This window comes from Equus asinus, chromosome 20 (genome assembly GCF_041296235.1).
Source record: "Equus asinus isolate D_3611 breed Donkey chromosome 20, EquAss-T2T_v2, whole genome shotgun sequence".
Lineage (NCBI taxonomy): Eukaryota > Metazoa > Chordata > Mammalia > Perissodactyla > Equidae > Equus > Equus asinus.
Genome location: NC_091809.1, coordinates 45,625,604 through 45,650,177, shown reverse-complemented (window position 1 = coordinate 45,650,177; position 24,574 = coordinate 45,625,604). Strand labels below are relative to the sequence as shown.

The window sequence follows — 24,574 nt, the reverse complement described above, 5'->3', positions numbered from 1 at the left end:
ATGCTTAGCCACTCATTGAAAATGGCTTGTAGCGGGGCAGATGTGGAAGCAGGCAGGACTGTTAGGAGGTGATTGCAGTTGTCCAGAGGGAGAGGCATAGTGGCAGTGGCAGAAGAGATGGGGAGAAGCAGACCAATCTGATGATGTATCTTGGAGGTAGAATCAACAAGTGAACAGGACTGATTGGATGAAGGAGGAGAAAAGATGGCTGAGGCTTCTGGTTTGAGCAGTTGGGTGAACGGGGAGGAAAGGAAGCCTGTAGGACCAGCAGGCTGGAGCAGTTCTGTGTTTAGAATCTGTGAGGCATCAGGGTGGTTATGCCAAGTAGATAATTGTTATAAGTCCGGAGTTGAGAAGATAAGTTTGAGCTAAAGATGAAAATACATTCGACAGTCATTGGGATATAGATAGTATTTAAATCATGCTGTATGTACTGACATAGAAAGATACCCACAACAGATTTTTTTTGGGTAAAAAAGCCCAGTAGCAGAATAGTATGTTCAGTATGATTCCAAATGTGACGAAAATTATTCTTCATATATATAAATATGTTGTCTAAGCATAGAAAACAGCTTGAAGAATATAGCTATCAAACAGCAATAGTCATCTTTGAGGATTGGGGGGTAACAAGATATGGAGGACAATCATTTTTTATTTATAGCCTCTAGTTTTTTTTTTTAACAAGAAATTACCTTTTACAATTTTTAAATAAATAAAACTCCCATTAGGCTGTTTTGTGGTATGATACTATTAATTAGCAGGCCATTAGCTGTATGCTTCCTAGGCTCCTTCCTGGCACAAATTCCCACCCCAAGGGCACCCTAACTTTCCAGGGAGTTTTGATGGTTTTAATTTAATTTGCCAAAATGCATAGAAGACCACTTTATGCTAGTTCTAGGGGGCCAGGCACGAACAAGACACAGCCCCTGCACTTGAGGAGCTTTTCAACTGACTACTAAACAAAAATGGCGACAGGATGAGCAAAGGACCTTGGAATCGAGAAATTAATTCTGCAGCAACAACTTTGGAAGGCTTCACAAACGGGGTGATATTTCATTAATTCAATAATAAATTGATGTGAGAGCTTACGAATGGATTGAGAGCTTACCATGTGCCAAAGTTACCAGCCTCATGGAAATTCCAATCGAGTTCATATCTCAGAGCCTTATATAATAGAAAGAATTTACCAGGCAGAGCTAGAAAGAAGTGAATTCCAGGCAGAGGAAACCAAGGGCTGGAGATACTAGAATGCACAGGTGCAATAGGACTGCTGGAATATTGCCTGGAGGAGGTCAGGGAAGGAGGAGGGGAGCGGTGGGAAACAAGATGAAGAGGAAGGTGGGAATCATGTTGTAAAAGACTTTGAAAGTCATGCTGGCAAGTTTAGAGTTTTCCTGAAGGCAATTTAGAGGCATTAAATTAATCAGGAAAGTCATTTTAGAGACTTTCTTAAGACCATAGTCTGGAGGATAAATGGAGCTGAAATAGACCAGACACTTGGAAACCTAGTTAGAAAGAGTTTACATGAATCCAAGCAAAAGAGGAAGGGAATTAAAATAAGGTATGTTTTGAGTATAAAAGATGGAGAACAGACGTTAAATATCACAGAAATTCAAGGAAACAACTTGTGCAGGGTGGATATGGGGACTGAGTAAAAGGGAATGTCAAAAGTAAATCACCCCAAAACTCCAGGCTTTAGGTTGCGGGTATCATTCCCTGGGAGGATGAAAATAGGGGATATTCTGAAGAGGCGGATGTTGAATTCCATTTCACACAAGTTCAGATGGCAGCTGAATGAATACTTGGTGGTGAGAACTTTAGAGAAACTGCAGAGGACTAAGAAGTTAGTAGGAGTGAAAGCAGATAGTGTAGACTACTCTAAGCAGCTTTGAAACAAATGAGGGGAACAGATGGCTGGGTTGATCCACAGTTGGGGTTTGACAAAATGAGAGGTCTTAGAAGGTCAAGTGATATAACAGGTTGCCGTGAGAGTGTGGTGGAAATATTCCTGGGATCAAGCGGGTAAAGTGAAGCCAAGAGGACCTAAGACCTAGACCAGTGATCCTCAAACTTAATTAAGCATCAGAAACACCTGAAGAGCTTATTAAACCACAGATTGCTGGGCCCCATACCAGAGTTTCCCATTCAGTAGGTCTAGAGTGGGGCTCAAGAATTTGCATTTCTAACAAGCTCCCAGATGCTGATGCTGCTCACCTGGAGGCCACACTTTGAAAACCACTGGCCTAGAACAAAGCATCTGGCAGCTAGCAGATGCTGAATAATTTTCTGAGAAAATGAATAAGAGTAGTCATCTTCAGGAATGGAGCGCTCCCTGTAGTTAAAGACGAGACAGAAGGTAAGGCCACACGGAGGGTGGAAGAGGCTGGTCAGAGTAGAACATCAGAGTTTGGGTTCAGAGAAGGAAAAATTTTGGGTGGACAAGGTCTAGGCTTGACCCTGCTAAGGGAATAATGGGAGGTCAAGGAATTGACTGTTGCAAGGGTCATCAAAATGGATCACATCTGACAGAGGCTTGGGTTTAAGGGGAAGCTCCCACAGCAAATCAAGATCTGAAGGGAAGTCTGGCTACTTTCTGAGCCTGGATTATGTACAGTTGACTGTGTATACACCTACAGATGTCGTAGCCATCCAAGTTAGTGTACCAGTACTGGCAAGAAATCTAAGGGAAGTTCAGGACTCTGTGCCAGCTCTGCCTGCTCATCCATAAATAAGGTCTGGGCTAGGCCCCAGGCTTTTATGGGGGAGCTCTAGAGCGAAGATCACAGCCTGGAGATTTCAGCCCTGTAAGGAAGCAGTTCACCTTAGGCCCTAGGGCTTAGGGAAGCAGGACTGACAGGGAAGCTGCTGATTCTGTGAGAAGTTGCTAACCCTGGGCAATGATTTTGCACCCTTTATAGCTTCCCCTTTACAGCTTTACAGGAGCAATGCTCAGAAGACCCCAGTGGGGGTATGATTGTGATTACATCTTAGATTATGGCCACCTCCAGCTTGCGTTCTCCGCAGCCTGCTGGTACTGAAGATCACGGGGCCCAAGGTGCTGCCTCTACTGCTTAACATCTGTGCAACCGTCCACAAGGTTACTGCCTCCTCCCTGCCTCAGTTTTCCAGCCTGTAAAATACCTATAATAGGAGCCACCCTGTGGGCGAGTGGCTAAATTCATGCCCTCCACTTAGGCGGCCCAGGGTTTCACGGTTCGGATCCTGGGCGCGGACATGGCACCACTCATCAGGCCACGCTGAAGCGGCGGCCCACATGCCACAACCAGAAGGACCTACAACTAGAATATACAACTATGTACTGGGGCGCTTTGGGGAGAAGAAGAAGAAAAAAAAAAGATTGGCAACAGATGTTAGCTCAGATGCCAATCTTTAAAAAACAAAGTGCCAATGATAATAGTATACTATATTGGGTAATTGTGAAGATTAAGTGACATAGTTAATGTAAAGCTCTGGACAAGGAGTGAGCACTCTAAATGCTAGTTATGATTCGTTACATTGTCTAATAGGGTCCTTGTCAATGCCCCAGCATGTGTGTGGTTTGTGGTCCTGCAGTTACACCTAACTATTGCGTGCGCTGTTTCCTCCGCAGCTGCACCATTTTTTTTCTGGCTAAACAGAGTTTATCAGGGTTACCGGTGACTGGCCGGGTTTGCAAGCAGCAAGGGAGCCAAGGGAAGGCCCCGCGCAGCCGCAGAAGGGTTTGCAGTGGCGCCTGCCCGCCGCTAGGGGCCGCTGGGCTCGCCCCGCCCCGCCCCAGAAGGGTCAGGGGTCACCGGATGGCAAAGGACAGGCTGCACGTCCGGTTACCCAGAGCTGGGCCGATGGCGCCGGCGGAGCGCTGCGGTTTGTGCCGCCAGACCTTCTTCTGCGGTCGCGGACACGTCTACAGTCGCAAGCACCAGCGGCAGCTGAAGGTGGCTTTGGAGCGGCTGCTGCCCCAGGTGCGGACGGGAGGCCGGAGTGGGCTGCGGGCGGCCTGGGAGCGGGGATGCGGGCACTGCGGTGAGGGCCCGAGGGGGTGGGATTTGGGGGTCCCGCTCCGGGTCCTACTTGGCCTCTGCCCGGTTACCCCCTCTCCGCCGCAGGTGGAGGCCGCCCGCAAGGCCGTCCGCGCGGCTCAGGTGGAGCGTTACGTGCCCGAGCACGAGCGGTGCTGCTGGTGCCTGTGCTGCAGCTGTGAGGTGCGGAAACACCTGAGCCACGGAAACCTGACCGTGCTGCACGGGGGGCTGCTGGAGCACCTGGCCAGGTGACAGCCGCTTTGGGAGCTTCATCCAGCATATTTGCATACATACGTGGGAGGGAGGGTTTAGGGTGGGTAAGAGGAGGAATGCTTTTGTGATTTGATCGGGGTGGATGGATTGAGCCACCTTATAGGCTTTGCCAGCCTTGAGGGGTAGAGGACTTATGGCTGCCATGGTCCCGGGAGTGTTGGTGGTCCGGCTGGAAAGCCAGCTGGCTCAAGGCTACTCCCATCCCCTCCTCTCAGACTCACATTTTTATTGAAAGAGGGAGACTGGAGATCAGGAAGAGACTAGTACGAATATTCCTCCTCTAGCCTTGTCCAGAGGCAGAAACCCAGATGTCAGTTTGCATTACTTATCTAATGCCTAGATATCTGAGTAATATTCTATAATCTGTCATTGAGATTACTCATCCTCTCCTCTTTCAGCCCAGAGCACAAGAAAGCAACCAACAGATTCTGGTGGGAGAACAAGGCCGAGCTCCAGATGAAAGAGAAGTTTCTCATCTCGCCCCAAGATTACGCACGGTAAGTCACTGGTTACGAAAGATGAAGTAGCAGGGGGTGCATCCTCTGGATCTGTGGGAGGCACTGGAGCTTCCTCTATTAACTGGAAAGTTCAGTAAGGACTTCATAAGGATCTATTGTCTTCATAGCCCCCGTTATTCTAGGCACTATATTGGACACAAAAGTATGACAGAGTCCTTGACAGGTTTATAATCTAGTTGGGGGATGGGATTTACGGTGCATTTACCAAATAGAGAGCAGTATATAGTAAAAGTTGACTGTAATCAACTACTTAAATGCGTGGCACAGAGAATACTAAGGTCCTTTAGGAATAGAAGAGGCTGTTTGCAGTGTGCGAAAAACTGGTGCTCACACAGTGCCCACTTTTAATTGTTTTAGACTCTATTGTAACTGGCCTCTGGAGGACCCTTAGAAACTAAAGTGCAGGAAGCTGGTCAGCATAGAAAGGGTGTGAGCCCTGACTGCCTCAGGAAGAGGGCAGGCTGCCTCACGTCACCACTTTTACTGGGACTGTGTTGAGATTATGAGGTGTGAAGGGGATCCCAGAGCCAAAGTTACAGAAAAACTCATGGTCCTTTCTACTCAGTGTGGAGAATAATGAGGGAATGATAAGAAATGCCTAAATCCCACCAACTTGCCTTCAAACTTGTGGTTCAGACTGGGAGGAGACAGGAATCTGAGGACGAAAAGCACTCCTCACACCCTGTCCCAGCTACATATGGTTTTTGGTGGATGAATAAAGGATAGTTGGGGGGCTGGCCCCGTGGCCGAGTGGTTAAGTTTGCACACTCCGCTGCAGGTGGCCCAGTGTTTCGTTGGTTCGAATCCTGGGCGCGGACATGGCACTGCTCATCAAACCACACTGAGGCAGCGTCCCACATGCCACAACTAGAAGGACCCACAACGAAGAATATACAGCTATGTACTGGGGGGCTTTGGGCAGAAAAAGGAAAAAAATAAAATCTTAAAAAAAAAAAAGGATAGTTGAGCAGAAAAGGTTATGATTGAGAATTGTGAGGATGGGCTGTTTGAACTTTTTATTTAAATAGAGTTTTGACTTTTATTTTTATTTTTTTGAAGAAGATTAGCCCTGAGCTAACTACTGCCAATCCTCCTCTTTTTGCTGAGGAAGACTGGCCCTGAGCTAACATCCATGCCCATCTTCCTCTACTTTATATGTGGGATGCCTACCACAGCATGGCTTTTGCCAAGTGGTGCCATGTCCACACCTGGAAATGGAACCCGTCCGTGAACCCTGGCCTGCCGAGAAGTGGAATGTGTGCACTTAACTGCTGTGCCACCGGGCCAGCCCCCCAAATAGAGTTTTGACTTTTAATCTTAAAAATTTCAAGCTCACAAACACAGGACAAGGCAAAGCCAAGCTTGACTGATCTGACAGGTAAAGATCAAATGAGCCACTTTTAGATTTAGACAGTTGTTTGGTTTTTGGTTTTTTTAAAGATTGGCACCTGAGCTAACAACTGTTGCCAATCTTTTTTTTTTTTCTGGTTTTTGTCCCCAAATCCCTCAAGTACATAGTTGTATTTTTTAGTTGTGGGTCCTTCTAGTTGTGGTATGTGGGGTGTCGCCTCAATGTGGCCTAATGAGCGGTGCCATGTCCCCACCCAGGATCCAAACCAGCAAAACCCTGGGGTCACCAAAGCGGAGTGCTCGAACTTAACCACTCAGCCATGGGGCTGGCCCTGATTTAGACAGTTTATTACTTACATGGACAGCAAAGAGAGTAAGCTCAAGTGCCAGCTTCCCAGGTCCTTGACCCCACACCAAAAAGGACTACACTGAAACCAAGAGGCCTGGATGACTGCAGTGTGAGCTGTGGGATACCTTCTTGCTGGGAAGCCGAATGTAGACTGCAGCTCTCGTCTGAGAGAGGTGGCGTAGAAAGCCCATTCCTCATCAGAACCCGGGAGCTGATGAGAAACTCTCCTGACAGCCTCCCAGGGGAGACAGGGAGGCAAGCGGGAGATGGCCTCATAGCAGCTCCTTTCAGGCCTCCCATCCTCGCAAGTTCTGGGAGGATCACACGGGCAGGAGGCGAGACTGACAAGCTGCGGTTCAAGGCTCTGCGTGTGTGGAGAAGTGCAGGGCTGCCAAGGCACCGTGCTAGAGCCATTTCTCTACATAAGTGTTCTACATAGTAAAATTAGGTCACAAGACAAATCCTAAAATTGATTGCAAAGACACATTATCTTAATTATATATAAAACTGATAATAACCACAAACAATAAGAATTGAAGTAACTTTTATTTTGCTGGGAAAGAATTGCCCTGAGCTAACATCTATTGCCAGTCTTCCTCTCTTTTTTTCCTCCCCAAAGCCCAAGTACCTAGTTGTATATTCTAGTTGTAAGTCCTTCTAGCTCTTCTACATGAGCTGCCACCACCCCATGGTTGCTTTTTTTTTTTTTTTGAGGAAGATTAGCCCTGAGCTAAATCTACCGCCAAACCTCCTTCTTTTTGCTGAGGAAGACTGGCCCTGAGTTAACATTCGTGCCCATCTTCCTCTACTTTATATGTGGGATGCCTACCACAGCATGGCTTGTCAAGCGGTGCCATGTCTGCACCCGGGATCCAAACCAGAGAACCCCAGGCCACCGAAGTGGAACGTGCGCACTTAACCGCTGCGCCATGGGGCCGTTCCCCACCTCATGGCTTCTGACAGATGAGTGTTGTGGTTCCATGCCCAGGAAGTGAACCTGGGCTGCCTAAGCGAAGTGCACCAAACTTTAACCACTAGGTCATCAGGGCTGGCTCTGAAATTACTTTTGAACACAAAATTCTGGTGAGGAGAGATTGGCCCTGAGCTAACATCTGTTGCCACGCTTCCTTTTTCCTTCCTCCCCAAAGCCCCAGTACATAGCTGTACATCCTAGTTGTAGGTCATTCTAGTTCTTCTATGTGGGATGCCACCACAGCATGGCTTGATATGCAGTGTGCAGGTCCATGCCGAGGATCCGAACTGGTGAACCCCAGGCCACTGAAGCAGAGCATGCGAACTTAACTACTTGGCTACCGGGCTGGCCCCTGAACACAAATTCTGACTGTATACATTTAGAAGGATATTTTCTAAGGGCTAAAGAACTGCAAAGAAATCTTGAGCTTTCCTTAGTTGTCATGATGGCGGTATTGGTATTATTCTATGCCTTTTTGTGTGTGTTGTAGGATAAAACAACTGCAAGTATATTGATGTTGTTGGGAACCAGGGTTTTCACTATGGCAGAAGGAAGGTACCAGTAAGGAAGGGAGAGATTTGAATGGGGAGGTAGCAGTATGAATTATTTATTTAAGGAAAAAGAGCTCTCTCCTCAGAAAGAGCTGGAAGCATGACACCTGTGGATCAGTAAGAGCTTTGCTAACTCTCAGCTCTTTATTTCTAAATAATACTTCCTAGTAAAGTGAACCAGATTTCACTGGAGAAATCATTGATTTCAGGTTTGGAGCAGGGAAGGTACATGGTGAGTCTGGAATATCTTGCGCTGGAAATGCTCAGATTGATGGAATGGTCGAGAGGACAAAGGAGCTGGTTTGAAGGGGTTCTCACTAGCCAAATATGGGATAATTTGAACATCAAAAAGAGTAATTGATTTTCTTAAGTGTGGTAATGGTTTCATGATTTCATAGACTGTTCCTGTTCTCAGGACATGTATGCTTAGAGTTAAGTCTCATGATGTCTAAAACCCATTTTTGTTTTGGCACAAAGGAAATGTGTACATAAAAGAGAAGTGGAGCCAGTATGGCAAAACGTTAACAGTGAACCTGAGTGAGAGGTACACAGATGTTCATTGTACTATTTTGTTTCTGTGAGTTTGAAATTATTCAAAATTTAAAGAAAAAATTATCTACTGAGGATCTTTTCACAACTGGCAGGGACTGGGGTTCTGGGCTGACTTGCCCTTTTTCTTTTTAGATTCAAGAAATCCATGGTGAAAGGTTTGGATTCTTATGAGGAAAAAGAGGATGAGGTGATCAAAGAGGTAAGTTAAAGGAAAGGCCTCTGAAGGACCCAGCCCCCGTGACTTTGTAGCTAAGCAGCCTCTCTCCCACAGATGGCAGCTCAGATCCGCGAGGTGGAGCAGAGCCGGCAGGAGGTGGTTTGGTCTGTGTTAGAGGTTGGTTTCTCTCGGAGAAGCCAGAGCAGTATCCAAATCCACTGATCCCTGGTTCTCTCAGGTCCAGCATCTCACCTACCAGCTCTTCTAAGAGAACTGATGGACTCCATGCTTCACCTGCTCGGCTTGAATTCCCTTACCTGTCAGCCAGGGGGCAGGCCTTGTCAGTGGAGATGGGGCAAGGGCTGGGAGGGAGGGAAGGGAAGAGTTTGCAAGATGGGCAGTACCCTTCATATGCTAATTTGCTTCCTTCTGGAGGGTGGGAGCATGGCCAGGCAGACTCTTAAGCATCCTAGACACATTTATTTTTCCTGAATCAAACTCAGCCTCAGGCAGTGCCAGACCCAGAAGAGGGCTCTTCGGCACCTGGAAGCTGGAAAGGGACAAACAGGTAAGATTATTTGGGAATTTCTTGCTGGGAGTTTGACACCTGTTTTAGAGCATTTTGTAACCTTTTGGCTGTGAAATGAGAGCAAATCTCATGTTTGCTGTCCTCATGGCTCAAGGACCTTGTCTGCCAGCTGGCTGCTGTTTGTCTTTTTCAGCCAAGTAGCTTCCATCTCACAGCAGCCCTCATACTTGGACCTGCCACCAGCCCCAGAGCTTGACTGGATGGAAACAGGACAACCTCTGACATTCATTGGCCATCAGGTATAATGGATAAGGAAGCCCGGAAAGGGGAAAAGGCCCCGTCAGTCAGCACCCACCTCTGTTTTTTCTACCTATTCTGGCTGCTCCTGTCTTAACTCAGGCTTTTCCCTCTTGCTGCACCGTTCCACAGTAGCATCTTCTCAGACCTCTTTCCTCACCCTCCATGGTGAGCTTCTCCACACCTGTTGCCCCCACTGTCACTCCTAAACCTCATCCTCTGCAGAACCCAGGGCCAGCTCAATATAGATTATAGATATCCCATAGGCACCTGAATCTACCCCCTCTACTCCTGTATTTCCACTAACTGTAGATGCAGATCCTTATCCCCTTCTTCTGTCTCCCACATCCTGTCAGTGAGTATGTCTGCTTTAGCTCCTGAATACAAGTTGGCCTCTATTCCACCTTGGAACAATTTTTCTCCCTGTGATCCTGTCCCAAACACAGAAAATCATTACATTACCTGCAATCTTGTATTCTATAGTCCAGCTGTACTGTGCTTCTCCCTACTTTTGTCTTATGTTGTTGCCTTTGCCTTTAATAATGCGTTTTCCTTCCCTCATCACCTAGTCAACACTTACTTTCCTTCAGCTCTTAGCTCAAATGTCAGTTTTTCACAGGTGGCTTATCTGAACAGGCTGTCTCTGTTATAAATGGATGTAGTACCATGTAGAGCTGTGCATGTGATTTAATTTATACCGAGTTCTCTTTCCCAATGATCTGTATGCTCTGTGAGGAAAGGTTTTGTTTACCTGGCACGTAGTAGGCAGTCTGTTTTTGGGAGATCAGTATTAAGATCATGAGTCTCCTGAGGACAAGACTGTCTTTCAATGACTTAGTGTGCTCTAAGATTTAACATCAGTCCGTGTGCAGAATTAACATTGTGGCAATGGTTCCATCCGCCTCCTGTAAAGTTTGCCCTTTGTCTAGCTGTGAGTATCCTATCATCTCTTGGCTCTTATCTAGGATTTTTCCCCCCATTTCCAACTACAGGATACACCAGGAGTTGGTAACATCCACTCAGGTAAGGCCCACGGCAGTTTCTCAAATTTTAAGAGGCAATTTTTCTTTTTAAAAGAATAAAGTTGATTAAGATAAAGCACTATCTGATGAAGGACTTGTATGAATATATGAGGAACTCTCAAAACTCAACAAAGGCATATACAAAAGATGTTCACCCGAATGGCTAAAGGTCACTGCCCATGTTTGTGGAGGAACTCTCATACACTGCTGGTGGGAATATAAAATGGAACCACCACTTTGGAAGACCGTTCAGCATTTTAAGAAAAGTTAAGCATACACCCAGCATTAGGATCCAGCCATTCCAAGAGAAAATAAAGTCTGTCCACACAAAGGCTTGGACACAAATCATCATAGCAGCCTTATTTGCAGTAGCCTCAAACCGGAAAGAATCCAAATGTCCCTCAACAAATGAACAATGGAATAGTAAACAACAAAGGAACTTACTGATACATGCAACACAGACAAAATCTCAAAACAATGCTAAAAGCCAGACCAAAAAATATATATATATACACTATATTCCATTTATATAAAATTACAGAAAATGCAAGCTAATCTACAGCAACAGAAAGCACAGCAGTAGCTGCCTGGCGCTGGAAAGGGGTATGTGGAAGTGTAGGAAGAGTATTATAAAGGGATACGAGGATACATGGGGTTGATGTTCAGTATCTGGATTATGGTGGTTTCACACAAAACGTTTCAAATTGTACACTTTAAACGTGTGCAGTTTGTTGTATGTCAATCACACCTCCATAAAACTATTAAATACTAGCACGTCACATGTAAGATATGCTATTTTAAATTAGCCAAGGACCTTCATTTCCCATGGTCCAGGATTCCTGGGTTTTGCTTTTGAACATTTCTAGGTCTTAAGTAAGAGCTTAAAGGCACGTTTCACAGTAGACTGAAGGTTAAAAAATTTTTTAAGTGCCTTAATTTCTACTTGATGAGTCTTCTCTTTTCAGGTGCTACACCTCCCTGGATGGCCCAAGATGAGGAATACAGCTCTGGGAACCAACAAATAGGACCCTCCTATGAAGAATTTCTTAAAGAAAGTAAGTAAACTAACTCCAGAATGACAGTGGGTTCCTTAAATCTTCCTACTCAAAACTCTTTACTTATCTGTAGAGGAAAAACAGAAATTGAAGAAACTGCCCCCAGACAGAGTTGGGGCCAACTTTGACCACAGCTCTAGCACCGGTGCAGGGTGGCTGCCCTCTTTTGGCCGGGTCTGGAATAACGGACGCCGCTGGCAATCGAGGTAGTATGGGTCCGGCCCCCTACCCACCACCCTTTTGGAGACCTTACGCCTTCATCCTGTTAACCCATTTCCTTTCAGGCATCAATTCAAAACTGAAGCTGCGGCAAGGAACAAACAGTCACATAAAGAAAAAAAGCTAATGATTTCCTGATATGTTTTCAACTACCATCAGAGCTCAAAGCCAAGTCAACAAACCTGTACCTACTATCCTTTGTAAATTACCTTTCTCAGGAAACACACAGTCACTTATTTGATTTAATAAAGTTTTATTTTTCAAAATGTACAGCTGATGGGACCTGCAAAAAAATAAAGAAGAATCAGAACTATAGAGCCTTGTTCAGGGGATGCATACACCATGAGCCCCTGGGTTCTTGCTCACCTGTTCATGCATCTTCACCAGCCGCTGGGGCATCTCCACCTTTCGTGTTTCTGGTATAAATTACTTGAGCTCTGTGCTTTGAAACCAGTTTAATAAGTCCTAGGGAGAAAAGAAAACGTTTTCACATAACAGTACTATGAGATACTTATTTTTATAAACACTTTTGGAATTTTAATACCCATATTTCAGTGTAATTGGGTTTCTTCTGTAATTTTATGTATGTATTTTTATTTGGAAATATAAGGGATCCCTGGGTTTCACCAAACTGCCATAGGGGCCTACGGCACAAAAATGGCCAAGAACCCTGCTTTAGGTTTTATCCTCGAGATAACATACTAGAATTATATTGCTAATGACCACTGGTGAGCCTACACCTGTTTTTTAAAATTCCATAAAAGCATTTAAGAAGGCTAACATGGTCAGGCCTATTTTAACGTGCACCAGCCTACCAGCACAACACTCCTCACCTTTACTAAGGAGCTCCTGAAGGGCTGCCCTGGCCAGGGAACCGCGAATCTTCAGTCTCTCTGAGACAACAGCTGGGGTTATAAGCTTATAGTTGGGCACTTCCTTACACAGTTTGTCATATGTCGCTTTGTCAAACAAGACTAGGTTATTGAGCTTGTCCCGAACTTTGCCTTTGGACCACTTCTGCTCACAAAAACAAAAAGGAAAAAAGTCAGTGCTCCCAGACGAATCGCGCTCTCTCTCCTAAACAACCTGTATCAGAGAAATGTCTTCCATGGTTGTAGGAGCTATAACCGAGAGGGTGGCTCCGTTCCTTCGCCTGCAGAAACCCTGCAAATTCAAATAAATATATCCAGGTAATTAGAAAGCCACGATATAAAATAAGATTAAAAAATCAGGATTACCGTTAATAGCATCAAAGATAATTAGATTGGGGGGAGAAAACCCCAACACATCTTTGAGACTTTCGGATATGAACTGAGTCCCAAGGGACTAATTAAAGTAACATCATGTGGCCAGACATCAGAACAAATGCTTTATACAACCTTCTTTAACTTCCAAGTAATATGTACCACCCATTCTTCAAATGAGGAAAAGACCAGTAACAACGAATCGTGATGAGAGCTTAAGCTTTAATAATGTAACTCTAGACCCCACAACCTTACGAGCCATTTACTGTACACGTCACTTTTACTAGCGCTATGGGACCGGCGCCCCCACTCTCCCTCTTACGGGGGGACTCACTCCTACCTTCTTTTTGGCTTTGCCCCCAGATTTGTTCACTGGGTCTTTGTCTTTCTTGGCCGACTTTCCGGCATCTTTCTTCTTCTTGTCGTCCTTGGGCGGCTGTAGAAGAAAAGCGGGAACGCAGCCAGGTCAGAAGGCGGCCCCAGGCTCTCCCTACCACTGCGCCCCTCACCCCCGCAAACCCGAATGCCGGAGCACATGGGCGAAGCAAGACCCTCGCCCGCCTCGAGATGCAGCCAGGCAGTTCTGGGGGCCCTCCCGTCCGATGTCGCCTCAAATGTGCCCTAGCACCGCCCCGCTCTCGGAACCGCGCCGGCTTCAGACCCCCGGGCTCACCATCGCGAAGCTCGGACAGCAGCTATTACCACTGCAGCCTCGCTAAGATGTCGGACAAAAAGGAAGCGCCGCTCACCAACAAGCCCAGAAACCTCCACCCGCGGCGAGTGCTTCCGGGGTAAGGGGCGGAGCCCGCGATGGAAGTTGGGAGGCAGCGCGGTCTCGCTGGAGCCGGAAACCGGCTGGGGACAGTGGGCTCCGGCTCTCTACCCGCACACGCGAGACGCTGCGCCGCCTTGCTGGGCTCTGCCGCTAGTTGCGAAGCTGCCACGCGTTGCTACGTCCTGGCGCTAAGAACCGGGAAAGAGAGACAGAAAACAATTCACCCGGTCCCAGCAGCTCACTTTACGGCATTACTGATACCCGAGCCTGTTGCTTCAAGTGCGCAGGCGCCGCAGCCAGCCGCCCGCCGGGGCTGGGAGGGGAAAGCGGCGGGGGGGGGCGGGCCGTGACTGCGGTTCCGGGGCGGGGCCGTGGGGAAGAGGCTAGTTACCGGTGTCCGCGCCGCGGCGAAGCAATGGCGATTTTTAGTGTGTATGTGGTGAACAAAGCTGGCGGCCTGATTTACCAGTTGGACAGCTACGCGCCACGGGCCGAGGCTGAGAAGACTTTCAGCTACCCGCTTGATCTGCTGCTCAAGCTACACGACGAGCGTGTGCTCGTTGCCTTTGGCCAGCGCGACGGCATCCGGGGTGGGCTAGGCTCGGGCCCGGGGGGCGGGGCCGGGTGCTGCGGGAGTGGGCTGGAGTCTCTGCAGAGGCGCGGCGTGAAGGGGTGCGGCCGGGTCCCTTGTCCCCTGCGCCGAATCCCCACGCTGGGCCTTCGTTGACCCTTAGCTTCACTTCTGCAGTGGGCCACGCGGTGCTGGCCATCAATGGCGTGGACGTGAACGGCAAGTACACGGCTGATGGGAAAGAGGTGTTGGAATACCTGGGCAACCCTGCTAATTACCCGGTGTCCATTCGATTCGGCCGGCCCCGCCTCACCTCCAATGAGAAGCTCATGCTGGCTTCCATGTTCCACTCGTAAGTCCCCCAACCCTTCCTAGTGCTTGTTGGCCTGCACTTGGTTGTTAGGCTGGCAGGATTAGTGTGGTTCTGCGGGCAGTCTCCTGAGCGGCAGTGCCTACGTTTCTCTACCTCGTTTTAAATCGTCAGTGCTTGTGCTGTGAAAAGAAAAAGAACTGATCCAGTGAAACTAGGTTTTAGGTGATACTGGCAGTGGTGTGATCTTGCTTAAGTCAACTTCTCTTCTCTGAGTCTTAGTTCCTACATCTTTAAAGTAAGGCAATTGAACTAAATGATCTTTAAGATCTTTTCTTGCTTTCAGCTATGGTGTGAGATGTGCTAGGGATCTATAGCCACGGGGTAAGTAACCGTGGCACATATTCCCAGTGTTAATTTTATCCAAAGTTTTTCCATATAAAATGTTTTATAGCAAAGTATGAGTGTAAAATATATGCAGAATTCAAGTGAATTTTAAAGAAATTCTGATACTGCTGCTGGGCAGTTCACACCGCCTCATCTGCCTGTCAGGCTGTAATGTGAACTCCTCAGCAGACAGGATCTCTTCAGTGGAAAAGGTGGAGAAGCACTCCTCCCTTGCAGCAGTCGGGTGCATTCCCAGCTTTGCCTCCTTTGCAAATAGGCTGTTCGCAATCGGCTCCCAGCTGTCTCCGGAACAGGGCAGCTCAGGCATTGAGATGCTGGAGACAGACACATTCAAACTGCACTGCTTCCAGACACTGACAGGTATGCATCTCCAGCTAGGCCAGAGGGATTCACTGGGGCAGGTTGGGGGGAGGGACTGACCAAAGACAGCTTTAGTAAGCAAGGGGGCTGGTGGTTTGTTTTTCCTGTGACACTTGGACAGATACATCTATTTATTTGTTTTGTGAATCCAAAGCCAATATTTAATCTGACGTGAGTTTTGTTCACGTCAACCAGTGTGCTCAGCCCTGGTTATCCCGTGTGGAGATAAAGCTCACCTTAAAGTTGTCTCATATTCCACACATTTTGGAAAGTGTGTTGTTCCAAAATGAAATTCAAATGCCAAATGGAAGTAACCTTTGGATTGTGTCATTGCTTCACTCACTTAATGCAGATAATTGAAAACTGCCAGAGTTTGTCCCCTGCCTGGCGCTTTCTGCTGAGGGACCCTAAGCAGAAGTAAGCGACAGCTAGAATTCAAAGCCTGGTCTCTCAGTCAACTGGGTGATGTGATAAAGTCACTTGACTATAAAAGGTCTCACCTGTAGATTCAAAATCTTGCCTTTCTTGCTTTATGGAGCAGTGAGGATAGAATAAAAATAGGCTTGTGAAAGTGCCTTGCAAAACTGAAAGTGCCGTACAAACACAGGATGGCATTATTTGCTGCATTCTCTGCCATTTGGTAACCATTCCCCGCCCTACTCTCCAGGGATCAAGTTTGTGGTGCTGGCAGATCCTAGACAAGCTGGAATAGATTCTCTTCTCCGAAAGATTTATGAGATTTATTCAGACTTTGCCCTCAAGAATCCTTTCTACTCCCTGGAAATGCCAATCAGGTAGGTGGCCCCACTCCCTAGATACTGGTCATAGCCTCCTTGCCCCTCCCCATGTGCTCTTTCCCAGAGTCATTTTGAAGTGTAATAGAGTTATTTTTAAATAAAACAAAACTGACTAGCCTTTTACTTATTATTTTGAGAAACCAAAGACTTTCCTTGGGGTTCATGTCCTTCTTCACGCAGTTTCCACTGGCTCTCCTCTGTACCTAAAGTGGAGAAAGAGCCTGAGGCCTCACCCTTTGTCCTCATTTGTCCCTCCTGGGCCTGGCCTAGGTGTGAGCTGTTTGACCAGAACCTGAAGTTAGCCCTGGAGGTGGCAGAGAAGGCTGGAACTTTTGGACCTGGGTCATAGGCTGAACCTGCAGTGGACACCCCCAATTCTGAGAGATCCTGCAGCAAGGGTCCTGCTGTTTCCATTCTGATGGAGATCCCAGCAGCCTTGTTAGTGCACTTGAAAATGGGAGGATGACGAGCCTGATGACATGTACTGATCCCCGAGCCTTAATACTTTGCTCTCTTCCCTCCTGTATCTATCGTGGTCCTACTTCCCAACTCTGTACAGATTTATTTATGGAGGAGGTAGGCCCATAAATGCTGTAATAAACATTCCTTTGATCTCAGTGTTTGCTATCCTAATTGATGGTTTTAGGGGAAGGGCTTGGGGGGTGAGACAGGAATGATAAGGGAATTCTGGGAAGACGTAATGCTATGTTCTAGTAGAAAACAAAATAAATATGTGTTCATTAAATAAATGAACATGGGACTTTGAATCAGGAGCCTTGGATCTAGTTCCAGAATTGCCGCTGACTTCCTGAGGTGCTGGTGGTGGTGGTGACGATGATGATGGAACATTTATCAACTGTTTATAGCCAGGCTGTATTGCTTTAGCTCACTTAATTCTCACTCTAGCCTTGGGGTACATTCTCTTATTGACAAGAGATTTAGCAAGGTATAAATTCTGTGCCTCAGTCTCAAATCTGGTTACTGACAGCCTGAGCTTGAACCCAGGCTTTCTGCCTACACTATCAGTGAGCTCCTGTTACACCGCCTCCCTCCATCAAGTTATTTCATCTGCCTGAAACCCTGTAGCTTCATCTCTAAAATGATCATTGAATTAGACAGTGTTAAGTTGAAGGGAGAGAAGACATGAGCTTAAAGGAGTCCACATCAGCTTTCCCATTCCAGGGAAACAAAGCTTTGGAAGAGTATTTTTCAAAGAAAGCTCTCTCTGGCTTGTGTTACTCCTTTTGAAAGAATGACTCACTGACTGTTTAGTATCAAATCTAGTTTTAATCTTCTATAACAAGAACAAGTCTTCCTATCCTCCCACCCATACCCCCTACTGTACCCAGGGTATAGATGGGAGTGATGGCCTCCTGTCTTCCCCTGGAGTCTGAGGTATTGATAATGGCATTTGCCCCCTGCTGAGAGGCCTTAGGACGGAAGTCATGGGCCACTGGTAGCCTACAGCTGCAAGAGGAGCCTCAGCTCAGGTGGGGATGGGGTGGAGTGGGGGCAGGGAAGGGCCCAGGAGAGGAAGAAAAGTATAGGAGACTTCCTTGACTGCAGGGGTTTCCAGTTTGAAGGCAGGAAATAGGAGCTAATGGAGTCCAAGAATAAAGGTTGTCTTAAATAGAGCATAGGATGGGGAGCTGGGACCTCATTAGCCACTGATAACTCCCAGTGCCACCTGGGCGAGGAAAAAGGGGCAGAAAAGGGAAAGTCAATGGTTCAGTCCTAGCCGGAGCAGCCCACTTCCCTCTCTCCCATCACCCCTGTGCAGGGGAAAGGCCACAGATGGGAGAGGATACTCCAGAGCCTGCACTCTCTTCATTCAGCCTTCTTTGGCACTCGGCCCATCTTGGTGCGGATGTTTCGTAGGAGGAAGAAGGCAGCTGTGCTAGCTGCGCAGATCACTTCAGCTACCCAGAACGCTGTGCTCCAGCTGTAGTGCTTGGCAATGGTGCTGAAGGGCAACCCAGCCAGAAAGCCGCCCACTGCCAGGGAGGAGGGGAAGAACCTGAGTCATTTGTGAGGCTGGAGCCAGTGGGGCTTGCTCCAGACTCAAGCTGGCCTATGTGCACAAGTGGGGGTGAAGTAAGACTCTAGAGGGTATCACTTACCATTGGCCATGAGCCCCACAACAGCATGGGAGGTGCCACACAAGTTGGGAGGGGCACTCTCGTTGGCTATAACTCCAAACAAGGCAATGGGACCATAAGAGGAGAAACCAAACACAGCTCCCAACACGAGGATCCAGAGCTGCAAGGGCAGTGCAGGGTGGCACTTAGAGTGAGAAAGCTTACCTCCCTACCCCTGCCAGAGGAGAGAAGCATGCTTGGCCCCCAGGAACGAATAATTGTAGTAAGGACACAGTAAGTGAGCCCCCATCCCACTTCCCAATACAACTGACAGTGCAGAGCTAGAGGAGTGGGTGCCACGCTGAGCAAACCCCAGGGCCTGTGTGGGTAGGAAAGGGAGGTACAGAGGCCATCCCTCCAAGTTGGAGGTGCTCTCTTCTCAGACTTTGCGCAGCGTGGATTGGCTAGGGGCAAGGCAGAGGGGTAGGACAAAGGTGAAACAAACCAAGAGAAAAACCAGACATAAAGATAAGGCACCTCATGCTCTGTAAAGCCTGTGAGCTCAGCGAGAGGGTGAAGAGCTGGAGTCCAGAAAGCAACATCCTAGAGGAGCACAGGGAAGAGAAGAAAACCAGGCCCAGAGTCCAGGAGGGGCACCAAAGTACAGAGGAGAGCTGAGGTACAAACAGAACTGAAAAGGGAAATCTGAGAGGCAGAGACAGGCCTGGGTCAGGCCGGAGCCATGGAGAGGGAGACAGAGTCAGTAGCCCCTGCATTTCTCCTCCTCGTACCTGCCGTGCGCCAGGCCCTCCTTATTTACCTTAGGAGAGTCACTGGTCACAGTTACCCGGAAGAGGTACATGGACACTGTCATGCCAGCCATCATGAACAGCAACAGTCCATGGCGAGGGTTCCCATAGATCGATAGCCCTGCCTGTGGACACAGTCCCAGCAATGTCAGGCCCTAGGAGTAGCAGAGAACCCCCAGCCCTGGACTCTGACACAGCAGGCTTCTGCTGACAGGTCTTTGGCAATCCCACCCCAGTTCTTGGCCCAGGCAGCTCTGGGAGGCCCTGGGACGTGCTCATTACGTCTGAGGCCAAACTCCACATCCCGTCCTCAACTTGGGCAGGCTCAGGACACGTGCTGGCGAGCTGCACCCAGCCCCTCCCTAACCCCAGTTTCCCTGGGGCTTTGGAGAAGCCTACTGCTAGGCTGAGAGAAATTCTGGCTCTCCTTGATGTCAGTTAAAACCTTTCCCTAAGAGCCTTATCTCCACAGCCCTAGCAAAGAAGAGTAGCCTGGAATCATTCCCAGCACATTCAACCTAAACCAGCATATGCCAACTGCCTGTGCCCCAGGGCTCCCACCTCTGGTGCCTGTCCCAGTCATGCTGGGAAGATTTAAAGGGACCCTCCTCCTTCCTGTTCCTTCTGCCCACTCACCTTTGCCATGGCCCGGTCTGACAGATAGCCAGCTGCGATGCTGCCTATGAGGCCACCAACCTCCAGGGCACTCATGTAGGAGCTACCTGCAGTGGGAAGTTGTGGTGGGAAGAGAGAAAGGAAGGGTGGGAGGGTATGGAAGGGTGTTACACATTGGAGTTATCCCAGATTGGCTTAAACCTAGAGAGGTACAGGGTCCCCAGCAGTGTCTGGCCTCAGGGAAAGAACAGGGATAAAGGGAAGCTGGGCCTGAATTTCCCATCCCCTGCATTGGTTCCTGTTCCCTATGCCCACCCCTGTCCCAACACTCATCTTACCCACAAGGGCTGACTGTCCTTTCTCCTGGATAAGGAAGAACTGGCCCCAGTCAGTACAGCAGGTCTTTACTCCAAACACCACAAGGTAGCCAGTGGAGAGCACCCACAGGTAAGGGGACAGCAGCAGCTCCCTTAAGGTACTCTCCTCCTTCAAGGAGCCTGGGAGTGGGAGAAGGCCAGGCCTCAGGCTCTGCTCCTGCTGCCCTGCGCCCGCTAAGCCCCCCCACCCACCTCATTAACCAGCCACAGGGGCAGAGTCCGTCTGTACAGCTAGGGATCAGCAGGAAGGTACCCTCACACCTACTGTTCTGCCCTCTCCCTTCCACCTCAAGCCTTAACAAATGAAAGAGTGAGGACCAGGGCGGACGGAGGAAGGCACCCAAGCCGCTTAAGCTTAAGATGCTGCCCTGAACAAGAAAGCCTGGCTCTGTTGTGAGGAAGGACCAGGATATAACGAGTCACAGCACTTGTTGGCTCTGCCAATTGTCTGGTACTTAACTGCCTCTTGGGATGGAGTTTTATTTACTCCCCACCCACTCTCCATCGCCATCCCTCCCCCGACATCCACTGGCTCATACATGGCCAGGTCTACACCAGTCCTCAATGAAAGTCTGCCAGATGAAGGATGAACGAAGGTGCCCCAGTGGTCGGCTTGGGTGGGTGCTCACCCTTCTTGCCCTTGGAGGGGGTGGGGTCCAGGTTGCGGAGTCCAACATCAGCAGGTTCATTGTGGATGAGGAGGAGACAGAGGAAGGAGACAACCACACACAGTGCCCCAGACAGGGCCAGCGTGCTGCGCCAACTATAGCTCTGGGCGAGGATGGTTGCCAGGATAGGGCCCAGCCCTCCAGCCAGGTTCATGCTGGTTGACAGGATGGCCCACCAAGTGCCAAACTGAGATGGCTCAAACCACTGTGGGGCAGAGGGGGACAGAGTAGGTGCCCAGCCTACAGTCCATGTTGAAGGTGGGGGTCACGTGGGACAGTCCCAGATGCTCACATTACAGGGATGAGGGAGATGGCACTTCTACTTGGCAGGGCCAGTTTCCCTCATCTGCCACCTGATCCCACCACGTTCAGGTTCCTAAAATATCTTGACAAGCATTAGGAGCTGGACTGGAACTCCTGAGGAACCTGCCCTGCTGTGGGTTGGGGGTGGAGGTGCAGGTGCTCCCACATGCTCTTTAGGTATCCTCAGTGCCAATCTAAACAGGCTTCTTGGAAGCAGACACTCACCTTCCGCAGGACCTTCCCACATGGGGGCCAGCCCAGCCCCTGTGCCAGGCCATTGAGGAACCAGAGAGCAGCGAAGACAGGCACTGTGGAGCTCCAGGAAAAGACTATGTTGACCAGGCCAACCAGGAGCAACCCAGAAGAGAAGAGCCAGCGAGCACTCATCTGGTCAGACAGCACCCCGCTCACGAACTTGCTGATGGCATAGGCTGCTGACTGGCTGCTGGTGATGAGCCCTGCAGGAGAGGGGAGCAGGGAGAAGGACACGTGGGGGGTTAGGGGCCAGGGCAAAGGCCAGGAGGGGTGAAGCAAGGCTTGGGATCAGGTGTGTAGAGGTGCCTGGCAGGGTGAGACAGATTCCTTCCAAGAGGAATAGGAGCCTGTGCTGGAATCCTAACACCCGTTCATGTTCACGGGCCCACTCCTCCTGCCTCACCATCAGCACTAGCCCCAGGCTGACCCATGACTTTTCAGCCTGTTGGAGAGTTTCAGCTGCAGCTGTCAGAGGGCAAGAAGGGAGCAGGACAGGGCAGGCCCCTCCCTGGGGTTTACACATGCCTCGTTTCCCCCTCACCCTGGATGCTGACCCAGGGCCTCTGGGAAGTTCTGTTGCCCCACATCTGAACATGGGGTGAAGAGCTCAGAATTGGAGTCAGGGACCTTATTCCTCCTGAAAGGTAGCCTTCTGGGCCACATGAAGTCATTGTGCCAGCTCACCAGTTCCCAGTGCTCACAGTGTCAGTGGCAGCACACAGCCTGTGGTCTGAGGATGCACTCACACAGATGTGGAAACTGCTCAGAACCCCCCTAAACACTAGGAATAAACAGTGCCTCTGGGGGCACATCTGGGGCACAGACACGCACAGACACATGAGATAAGCAGCCCTCCTCAGACATGCATAGTTCACACTCAGTCCTTCGTCTATACCCACATACATGGATCTGAGCCTCTTCACCCAGCACATGCGGACTCCCTTAGCCTCTGCCGTGCCCAGACACTCAACACACACTGAATGCCTGTACACACCACACTGCCACAAACAGCCAACTTCTCCTGCTGGCCTGTTTCTGGGTGCCCCCCCCCACCCCCCCGCGCCCTCCCAGGGCTCACCCAAGTCATCCTTGTCCAGAGGAATCTCCTCCACCACCGACGGCATGACAAAGGAGAAGGTCTTGCGGTTGAAGTAGTACAGGCTGTAGCCTCCAAACATGGCCAAGAAGATCACAGTGCGGTAATAGCTGTAGCCTTGGGCTGCCATGGTGGGACACAGAGCCCCTGACCACAGCTCCTGCTTGCCGCTGTCTCAGTGCCCAGATCTGCTGAGGTAGGCTTTTTCTGCTCCCTCCGCCACCCAGCCTCCCAGGCTCCCTTTATAGCCACCTTCTGGACAATCATTAAGCCTGGGGACGCTCCGAGGGAACCCAGTGTCCTGAGGGAGACAAGAAAACAGGAGATTACTGACTGCCAAGCTGTGAGGGCTGGAGGGGGTCCCAGAGGGAGGCAGTGCCTGTGAGCCAAGCCAGCACCCAGTGTCCCCAGGATTGCTCCCTTTCCCTGCTCTTCCTTGTCCTCCTGCCTGTGAAACCAGCTGTGATTAAAGGCTCAACCTAATTACTTTTGTCTGCAGGAGCCCAGGGGAGGCAGGGGTGGGACGAGTAGAGCTGCCCTCTGTAGCCCGGCTCCCTCAGTCACCTACCTTCTCTTTCATTCCATGAAGGTTTACTCAGGGCTGACGGGTTGCCAGGCACTGCACCAGGTTCTGGGTTAGTTTCTACACACACACACACACACACACACACACGCTCAGACACATACCACCCAAAACCCCACTTCCCTGTCCTCTAGAGCCGACCTCAAGCCCTGTAACTCCCCATGCTTGGCACACATGGGGGGTAACTGTTTATTGTTAGTTGCAGAATTGTAAACATGGGGAAACTTCCCGGTTCAGGCCCACAGTGTCACACCGAAAGCCCTACTAGGGTCTGGGTCGTGGTGGGGTCACTCAGCTGCCTCTGGTCTCTTTACCCTGTGACTCAGGGTGGGCTCCCGTCTGGCTGGCTGGGGGCTGCAGGGTCGGTGCCTGTCGGACGGACGGCCTGCGGATGGGAAGGTGCACCGGCGGACCTCAAGCGCCGGGGCCGAACTGCCCTGCTTCCCAGGGCCCGGGCAACGTGCCCCCGGCTTTTCCGCTCGGCTGGGAAAGCAATTGGAGCAGAAGGCGTGGGCGCCAGCGGAGCGGGCGAGCGCACGTAGTCTTCTCCCCGCGGCCCCTCGCTCCGGGAGCCCGGCAGCGCAGCCCCGCAGGGTGGGGCTGGCGGCGGGCTCTCGGCACCTGCCCAGCCCCGTGTCCTCAAGCTACCCGGGACACCCGACTCGGGCTGGGAGCCGACGGGGCCGGGGGGCAGGCGCCGGAGGGGTGCGGAGACCGAGGACCAGAGCCACAGAAAGGAGCAGGCGTGTGCTGGTCACCCGCAGCGCCTCGGCGGCCCCCAGCCCCAGGACTTGCCCCCTCCCCGGAAGGGGCAGCCGCAGGAGCAGCTCCGGGTTGCATCGGAAGTTGGGGCAACCTTCGTTGAGGCTCCAACGAAGGGGCCCCGAGGCCCGAGACTCCCCCCAGCCCCGCCCTCCGGCGACGCCCCTCCCCCGCGTGCCGCCCCCTACCTGAACGGAGGCGGGAGCCCGACTAGGACAGGGCGGGGCCGGCGGGCGCATGCGCGGGCGCGCTGGCTGGGGCGGGGCCCCCGCCGGCGTCTTTTCGGCCCGGGAGTCGAGTCGGTCCCCAAGGTTCTGGGCTTAATCATGCCCGTCACGCTGGCGCTTGGGGGGGAACAGCGCCCCTTAGGGGCTGGGCTTGTATGGTCCCTTCTTAACTGATGGCCTTCAACGAACTTTTTTACTGAGTGCCTCCCACTGCCAGTCACAGTCTGGGAAAGGTCTTATAGGAGACTATGGTATTTTCGGTAAGAAATTAGTACCGTCCTAAATAAGCACAATTTGAATATTTAACTTATGGTCAGACTGTTGGGGACAGAGTTAAAACAAAATAGACAGTGTTTAAAGTACCGGGCCCGAAGTAAACCTTCAATTCTGATCCGGGACCCACTGCATTCTAACACTGTGACCTTGGCTAATAATCTCCATGACCCCTAGCTTCTTATCAACCTCATAG

General features: G+C 49.9%; 4 protein-coding genes across 13 annotated transcripts; 2 read left to right on the top strand and 2 right to left on the bottom strand.

The window, feature by feature from the left end:
• The first annotated feature begins 3,766 nt into the window (after positions 1–3,766).
• CENATAC (centrosomal AT-AC splicing factor) lies at positions 3,767–12,137 on the top strand. The gene is made up of 11 exons (XM_014855655.3): positions 3,767–3,962; positions 4,107–4,270; positions 4,694–4,792; positions 8,721–8,787; positions 8,860–8,922; positions 9,249–9,313; positions 9,468–9,573; positions 10,564–10,594; positions 11,559–11,648; positions 11,722–11,854; positions 11,933–12,137. The coding sequence occupies exons 1-11, from the start codon at positions 3,798–3,800 to the stop codon at positions 12,003–12,005; spliced, it is 1,056 nt and encodes a 351-aa protein (XP_014711141.3). The 5' UTR covers positions 3,767–3,797; the 3' UTR covers positions 12,006–12,137.
• RPS25 (ribosomal protein S25) lies at positions 12,101–13,924 on the bottom strand. The gene is made up of 5 exons (XM_014855661.3): positions 13,785–13,924; positions 13,452–13,547; positions 12,701–12,884; positions 12,234–12,332; positions 12,101–12,150 (listed from the first exon to the last, which is right to left on the bottom strand). Exons 1-4 carry the CDS (start codon positions 13,785–13,787, stop codon positions 12,238–12,240), a joined length of 378 nt encoding a protein of 125 aa, XP_014711147.1. The 5' UTR covers positions 13,788–13,924; the 3' UTR covers positions 12,101–12,150; positions 12,234–12,237.
• Positions 13,925–14,198: 274 nt separating this feature from the next.
• TRAPPC4 (trafficking protein particle complex subunit 4) lies at positions 14,199–16,949 on the top strand. Its single transcript, XM_014855659.3, has 5 exons — positions 14,199–14,476; positions 14,635–14,809; positions 15,432–15,535; positions 16,203–16,329; positions 16,603–16,949. The coding sequence occupies exons 1-5, from the start codon at positions 14,302–14,304 to the stop codon at positions 16,679–16,681; spliced, it is 660 nt and encodes a 219-aa protein (XP_014711145.1). The 5' UTR covers positions 14,199–14,301; the 3' UTR covers positions 16,682–16,949.
• Positions 16,950–17,599: 650 nt separating this feature from the next.
• Positions 17,600–24,233, bottom strand: SLC37A4 (solute carrier family 37 member 4). Of its 10 annotated transcripts, XM_070490124.1 has the most exons (11): positions 24,067–24,218; positions 23,431–23,599; positions 22,516–22,834; positions 21,408–21,640; positions 20,841–21,084; positions 20,173–20,331; positions 19,856–19,941; positions 19,231–19,344; positions 18,948–19,013; positions 18,453–18,591; positions 17,600–18,326 (listed from the first exon to the last, which is right to left on the bottom strand). In XM_070490124.1, the coding sequence occupies exons 3-11, from the start codon at positions 22,661–22,663 to the stop codon at positions 18,160–18,162; spliced, it is 1,356 nt and encodes a 451-aa protein (XP_070346225.1). In that variant the 5' UTR covers positions 22,664–22,834; positions 23,431–23,599; positions 24,067–24,218; the 3' UTR covers positions 17,600–18,159. The 10 variants fall into 10 exon arrangements, 8 of the variants coding, with proteins under 8 accessions (XP_070346225.1, XP_070346227.1, XP_044608666.1 ...); XR_011495668.1 differs by lacking the exon at positions 24,067–24,218 and having other exon boundaries at positions 18,948–19,115; positions 19,202–19,344; positions 23,431–23,683; XR_011495669.1 differs by lacking the exon at positions 24,067–24,218 and having other exon boundaries at positions 18,948–19,115; positions 23,431–23,683.
• Positions 24,234–24,574: the final 341 nt, after the last annotated feature.

Bases quoted from the DNA above. Each gene is read 5' to 3' on its own strand.
- TRAPPC4 (XM_014855659.3), top strand. From the start codon at position 14,302: ATGGCGATTTTTAGTGTGTATGTGGTGAACAAAGCTGGCGGCCTGATT. The intron at 14,477-14,634 runs GTGGGCTAGGCT...TCACTTCTGCAG, and splicing joins CCAGCGCGACGGCATCCGGG to TGGGCCACGCGGTGCTGGCC. The intron at 14,810-15,431 runs GTAAGTCCCCCA...CTTTGCAAATAG, and splicing joins CTGGCTTCCATGTTCCACTC to GCTGTTCGCAATCGGCTCCC.
- RPS25 (XM_014855661.3), bottom strand. The intron at 12,885-13,451 runs GTAGGAGTGAGT...TTTTGTGAGCAG, and splicing joins GGGGCAAAGCCAAAAAGAAG to AAGTGGTCCAAAGGCAAAGT. The intron at 12,333-12,700 runs GTGAGGAGTGTT...TTTTCTCCCTAG, and splicing joins TCAGGAGCTCCTTAGTAAAG to GACTTATTAAACTGGTTTCA.
- CENATAC (XM_014855655.3), top strand. From the start codon at position 3,798: ATGGCAAAGGACAGGCTGCACGTCCGGTTACCCAGAGCTGGGCCGATG. The intron at 8,788-8,859 runs GTAAGTTAAAGG...TCTCTCCCACAG, and splicing joins AGGATGAGGTGATCAAAGAG to ATGGCAGCTCAGATCCGCGA. The intron at 11,855-11,932 runs GTAGTATGGGTC...ATTTCCTTTCAG, and splicing joins GGACGCCGCTGGCAATCGAG to GCATCAATTCAAAACTGAAG.
- SLC37A4 (XM_070490124.1), bottom strand. From the start codon at position 22,663: ATGGCAGCCCAAGGCTACAGCTATTACCGCACTGTGATCTTCTTGGCC. The intron at 19,942-20,172 runs GTAAGATGAGTG...TTCCCACTGCAG, and splicing joins AGGACAGTCAGCCCTTGTGG to GTAGCTCCTACATGAGTGCC. The intron at 19,345-19,855 runs GTGAGTGGGCAG...CTGTGTCCACAG, and splicing joins CAGACCGGGCCATGGCAAAG to GCAGGGCTATCGATCTATGG.